General features: G+C 38.1%; 1 protein-coding gene across 3 annotated transcripts in view; it reads left to right on the top strand.

The window, feature by feature from the left end:
* Positions 1-6,290, top strand: part of tox (thymocyte selection-associated high mobility group box) — a 50,382-nt gene extending 44,092 nt beyond the window's left edge. For all 3 annotated transcript variants that reach the window (XM_014018954.1, XM_014018953.1, XM_014018952.1), the window contains 3 exons: positions 107-598; positions 4,464-4,624; positions 5,304-6,290. In XM_014018954.1, the coding sequence (XP_013874408.1) occupies positions 107-598; positions 4,464-4,624; positions 5,304-5,340 (690 nt within the window). In that variant the 3' untranslated portion in view covers positions 5,341-6,290. The remainder of the gene's footprint in view (positions 1-106; positions 599-4,463; positions 4,625-5,303) is intronic.
* The last annotated feature ends 157 nt before the right edge of the window (positions 6,291-6,447 follow it).

The raw sequence follows: 6,447 nt of genomic DNA, 5'->3' as shown, positions 1-6,447 counted from the left end.
CCCCCACCCCCCACACACACACACACACCTTCATGGTTTTCCAGTTATTAGTGTTTAACAGCAGTGTTACAAACTGATCATATTTTTCCTTTTATTTTTGTTTCAGAGTTACAACGACCCGTCTGAGATGAAAGCTCCCCACTCCTCCACCTCGTCCTCCCCCTCTGCTACCTCAGTGTTCACTCCTAAACCTTCAGTTTACCCCGGTCACCCAGGCCAGCACTCTTCCTCCAGCTCACTCACCCATCCTCTCCCTCCTCCTCCTCAGCACCCGGGCATGTACATGTCCTACCCTCACCCATCACACCCGTCCCACGTCTCGAGCCCCGGCCTCGGCCCACACTTACCCCCTCCTCACGCCCAGATCCATCCCCAGCTCCATGCTCTGTCCTCCAGGGGGACCGTGCCGCGGGCCAGCGTCCCCCACCAGGGATCCCTGTCCCTGGGCAACGTAGTGGCAGCATCCACCCCTCCCCTTCAGGTGAGCCCTCCACTCCACAGCCAGGCACACCTGGGGGGGCTGCACAGTCCACACCATCAGCACCAGCAGCTTGGCGGACACTCACTGGGAATGAGCCGCTCTCCTGCCATTACACAGGTCAGACGCCGTGAATATCTCATTTTATACCTTCATTTAGTGTCTCCAGTTATACTTATTGACAGTCCTACTGACCAAACATCAAAGTGTTGCATTCAAACACACTTCCTGACACAATCGTTACTCACCTGATTATTATTCTGAATTAAATGAAGACGAAATGAAAAATCTACTCAATCATTGTTTGACTGAGACTCTATATTCAGGAGTGGTTAAATGTTTTCTGGGTTATTGAATGTGAAAAGGTTTTAATTGGTTAWAGTAAGTGTTTACAGATTTCGTAAATATGCACAACTAAACTAAACTGTGCGCTTAAGTACAAAATTTACTTTTTATTGTCTTCATTGAATTCCTTTTATGGCGTAAACATCTACCATGATGTGAATTCTTTCTCAAAGCTGGTCAATAATGTCAGCTGTAAGATGAACTGAACACGAGATGAGATGCGGTAATWAAAAAAAATCTGCCGACTTTTCCGCTGTACAGTAGAGAGTGTCACCCTCTAAGAAAAACACCCGACACTTCTCTGAGTCACTCTTTTCTCTCCATCAGTCTGTTTCTGTCTGCTGAATAATGAGGTTGTTGTGGAGCAAGATTTCCTTTAGAGAGCACCTGTGTGTACACAAACAGAATTCTAGACTAAATGTGAAACCACCTGTGAAGTCTCATGTTGATTTRTCAGACTTATGTTTCAGGTAGAATGTCTTTGTGTTTTACTGTCTGAATTTTCTTCTGCTGAACTTATTTAAGATTAAAATAAACAAATCAAGCAGATACAGGGCAAAAGTTCAACGCTGTTTTCATCTGTATTTAGCAATTTTTTAAAAAATGATCTAAATTTAAAGAGAACGCACAGACAAACATTAGGTTTCTGTGTTTCAAAAACACTTTGATGCATGTTAAAAAGGTGAAATGGAAAAATTAGTTTGAAATATTAAAAAATGGAACTGAGGAGCTGTAAGTATCTGTGACTGAGTGGCATCAAACATAATCCAGAGGAAAAGTTAAAATATGGACATATCTCCATTTCTCCTTGTTGACCACAGCTGTTTTTTGACCCCAGTTTCTTCTTCTACTGAAATTCAACTCTCAGCAAAATACAAAATACAGCCCCCTAGTGGTAACACTGCAGCCTAACTTTTCTGTTTTAAACCAGCTAATGTGTGATTTTCTATGCAAGTTCAAGTTGGCTTTCCAAGTGAAGTTGTRGTCGCAAAAGCAGAAACACGTTGGAATAATACCAGAAAAGTCTGCGTATATGATAATCAAATATGATTTAATTGTGAGCAACAAACAAACAGAACTGAATCAGGAAGTTMTGCATGCTTGCTACTGGACGCGTCAGCAGAATACAGCCAATAATATACATTGTGTCAACACCATGTGACAGTTTACAACCAATCACAGATTGCCAAATGTACTGTCCAGCCAATCACAAGACTCCCACCAGTCCACTGTGGAGTCGTCCGGAGCCATCAGAAAGATAAGAGTGATGGACAGTGACAAGGGGAAACAGATATAAATAATTAGACCATGACAAAGTCAAAGTGGATTAGATTTTTAATGTATGTATTTAAAGGTCTAGTATTCCTTGAAGGAATTCACATTCTCATCATGTTTTATGTCATAAAATTAGATAAAGTTTGTTTAGTGATGAGGATGGATGGAGTCCTTCACCTCTGTGTTGGACCTCTGGAGATTAGAGGAGCAGAATCAGCACTGATACTGCAAATTTATGTTTGGTTTAACCACAGAAACAAAAACACATTAATGTATTCCCAGAATACTTCYAGTTTTAAGCCTATTTTATGGTGCAGTTATGAACTCCCCATTACAAAAGTAATGTTAATATTCTGGTTTTAGTTTCTTTCATAAACTGTAACTACTTCAGCACACATTTAGCTATTTTACCATTCAAATATAAAAAGTCCAGCTCGTTCAGGACAATACTTCTGTGATTTTAGAATTTAGTAACTTTTAAATGTTTTAAATGTTTAACTATATGGTTTAATCTCTAGTGAACTAATCAAAACCTTAAATAACTTTGTATCTTTGTTTAGTTGATTTTTAGTTCAAGGCTACTGGTTTTGCTGATTTTGTCCTTGAGCTATTGTTTCTCTCATTTTAGTTTTAGYTATTCYGCTWGTTTTAGCTTTSAGCTACTGTTTTGCTTGCTTTAGCATTGTAGCTACATATTWGTTGGTTTTAGCTTTTAGAAATGTTTGGTAAATTTAGCTTTTGTTTTGATCATTTGAACTCCASTTTCAGCTCAAGTAACTCAGCACTCAGAGTTCACTCTGCATTTTTATTATTTATTTATTTATTTTTTAGTTTTCGGTTTCCCTTATATKTTGCATATTTTTACAAATAAAAAGTGAAGCTGGTGGTGGAGGGAGGGAGTGGGGAGTGACAGAGAGCATCAAACTTTTTTTTACTGGGTGAGGAGTGAGAGCTGAAGGGGGGGAGGGGGAGACAAAGAAGGCAGATGGGGTCTTTGTGAAGGAGTGAAGGAGAAGAATTTGTTCTACAATAGATGAATAGGTGAGGTAGAGGAGAAGAGGGGGAGGAGGGGGGGACCTCAACCACCTGCTGTCCTCCCCTTTCTCCTCTTTCACTCACAACGCTCAGATTAACTTCCCTTTCAGTCCCTTTTCTCCCACACACAGACACACAACTACACTATCGTTCCACACACTCATTTTTCCATCCTCCTTTTCTCTCTCAAGTATCTTAGGGTTGGAGAAATGTTCACCTCCTTCTCCGTCTCCTGCCCAACCTCTTATCTTTCTGCTCACTTCCTCCTCCTCCTTCACATATGATGAAACCATCAAGATACTCAAACCTCAGTAATTACCCCTAATGAACCTGTGACTAATTTGTCATCTTTTCACTTGGCTTACGTACTGAGCATTCATTCTTTGTTCCTCTGAAAGCATCTCTGCAACACATAAAAGCTGATGTAAAATCCATCAGCTGTCTATGAAGTTATTTTGGTTGAAGAAGGAAGTAAACAAGCCAAATTAAAACCKTCTCAATCACACTTTTCTGTGAAAAATCTGACTTTTTGCCACGTAAGACAAGTTTAAACTTTAGTCTGTAAAAAGACTGAATCTGTGACCTTTCCTTAGAAAACATAAARCAAACGTTTTATGCTTTATATTTTTAGACTTTTGCACTAAAAGTAATCGTGTTTGTTTCTAAATGTATTTAAATATAGTGACAACTAATGTTGCATACTTCAATAATAAAGAACCAATTTTTCTTTAAAACTCACAAGTTTTAAAGAAGAGATGATAAAGCACATGTTAGAGGTTGTGATTTAATTTTAGCACAAATAGTAAGATTTTGCATTGATATATAAAGCATTTTAAATGTGTTTTCTCTAGAAAAAATAGCTCTGAAGTGGTTCAGTTCATTTTAAAAATAAAGAGAAAAATTGGTCAAAATTAATGAGTAGAAATACTTAAAAACTGGAAAATAGGAGATCCACAGGGTCCTGTTTTAGGACCATCGCTCTTCTGCTTTTATTTTAATGATTTACTTCAAAGTTTTAAAGATGCAGACAATGCTGTTATTTACATATCTACCTGAAAACACTTCTGTCCTCTGCAATGTTTTCTTTTTTCTGAATGCTCACGTCTGTGCAGTATGCAGTCGGCTCGATTAGTTATTTGCAAACATTCAGAGGCAGCTTAAAGACGGAATGGTCTTTGTGAAATTTCCTTATATAAGCAGCTCCAAGTTTGTTGCATTTAAAAAAATAAGTAGAAATTCAATGAACTTTGGTTGTGAACACTAATGTTTTGTTCTTCAGATAAATAAAACTCCCGTCTAAACGTCTAATCAAGACTTCCTTTATCTTCAGGGCTACCCTTCATCTCTCCATTCTGACTATCAGCCAATGGGAGGAGGTATGCTGAACAGCGGCTCAGTGATGTCATCATCAGTGGACTACCACCAGCTAGGGCGTCACACACCAAACCACCACCCTTCTTTGGACTGGAGCAGCGAATACCATGGCAATGGGTTGGTATTAAAACCATATTTCACAAGCAGTTAACTTCATCTCTTATTGGTTGGGGCAGGATTCTTCAATAAATCAAGTAAACCTTATAAAAATAAGAATTTATTAGCAGCATTATTGCATTTTTATCGCTAATGAAAGTTTACCTAGTTTAACAGTCAGCAGAAACTGGAYAGTACAGAAAAACAGGAAGTTAGCTGGACTGTAGCTTCTCCAAATCTGAATGTTTTTTCTCAATTATTTCCCCTCCTAAAGTTTCAAATATCTTCACTAATAATAAATAATAAAAAAATAACACCAAAACAAGATTTTAAAGGCATTGAAGCTCCTCCCTCTGGTTCCACCCCTGTTGTTGTTTGTTTTACTTGTTTGTTTGTGTCTGAATTTTTTGACAATAAAAGAAAATGATGTAACTATAAAAGAAAAGAAGGYTTTTCATGAGTTTTCTCATTGCACCAGCTTTAAAGTTTTTGTTTAATTAAAAGAAAAGCTTTAATCTACATTATACAAATGCTTCTTTTACATAGACTATATCTGAAACGTTTCTTTGTGGGTTTTATATATTTGTTATTTTGCTTCATCCTGACCATATATAGGACATGTGACACCTGTATAGTCCTGGTGATTAATTTAGTTTCTGTCCTTATTCTGTGTTTTTTTTTCTCTTGTTTTTGCTTGCAGAGGTCTTCAGAGAGACAAACCTTTGTATCTGAGCTAATCTCAGGACCAAAGCACGCCAAAAACCGACTCTCCTGCTGCCACAACGTGAACCTCCTGCCTCRTGTCTCTGTTAGCCCAGGTCAGCCTGGTTCTAACCTAACAATGGACTTGTGGACAAAATATGATCCAAACATGAATTCAGCACTTAAAAAACCCATCAGAAGGATAATTATGTATATTTCTTTAAGATAAAAACAGTGTTACCAAGTGACATGAACATCTGTTATTGGCTGTATCTTTTCTACCGATCTCTTTCTGCGTATCTGCTCCCATTTCAGTAGAAAATGTGTCCATAAACAAGAAGAGGTTGTGCTGTGAACCATGCAGACTGRTGTATTTACTCCCAACATTTAACTATTTTGTCTGCTCTGAAATTTTCATATGTAGTTTCTCATTTTTACTAAGGACGGTGTTTCTGATCAGCACCAAAAGGCTCTGCAGAGCATGTGTAAATTACTGTAACATAATTGTTTAACTTGTCAATTTAAGGCCAGCTGTTTTATTTTGATTTTTTTTATTTTTGGTGTTTATTTGTTTGTTGTTTCTTCTTTTTGACCTCATAGTTGCTGTGTCCTTCTACACCCAAAGCCAAAAGAGCGCAGCTTAAGATTTAAACCAAATACGACTYGGACTGTGTTCCCCTCACCAGGTGTATAGTTAAACACTGCTGTACGGGCTGAAGTCCCCTCAGACTGACTGCACAGACAGAAACACTTGTGGTCCTTCTGAGAACCCAACACAGCAATAAAGACGCTGCTTTATTCAGCTAAAGATAAATAAGAGAACGATCTGAAGCGTCACCCTGAAGCTTTTTGTTTGTTTACCCAGGCACCAACTGTGAATAATTATAAGATTAAAGAACTTTCATTGTTCTCTTGAAGAAATCTGATCTATTTTAGTCCCTGAAATAAAATGTCAGAGAATTGTTTGTTGAACAAAAAAAAAAAAGAAAAGAAAAGAAAAAGAAAAGAATTTCTCCTTTGTACAATGCTAGCTCCTCTCCCTGGCATATCTCTGATAATACTGATTTGGATCCAGACTCCGTGTGTGTGTGTGTGTGTGTGTGTGTGTGTGTGTGTGTGTGTGTGTGTGTGTGTGTGTGTGT

Source organism: Austrofundulus limnaeus, unplaced genomic scaffold, assembly GCF_001266775.1.
Source record: "Austrofundulus limnaeus strain Quisiro unplaced genomic scaffold, Austrofundulus_limnaeus-1.0 Scaffold206, whole genome shotgun sequence".
NCBI lineage: Eukaryota > Metazoa > Chordata > Actinopteri > Cyprinodontiformes > Rivulidae > Austrofundulus > Austrofundulus limnaeus.
This window is presented reverse-complemented; position numbering and strand designations above follow the sequence as displayed.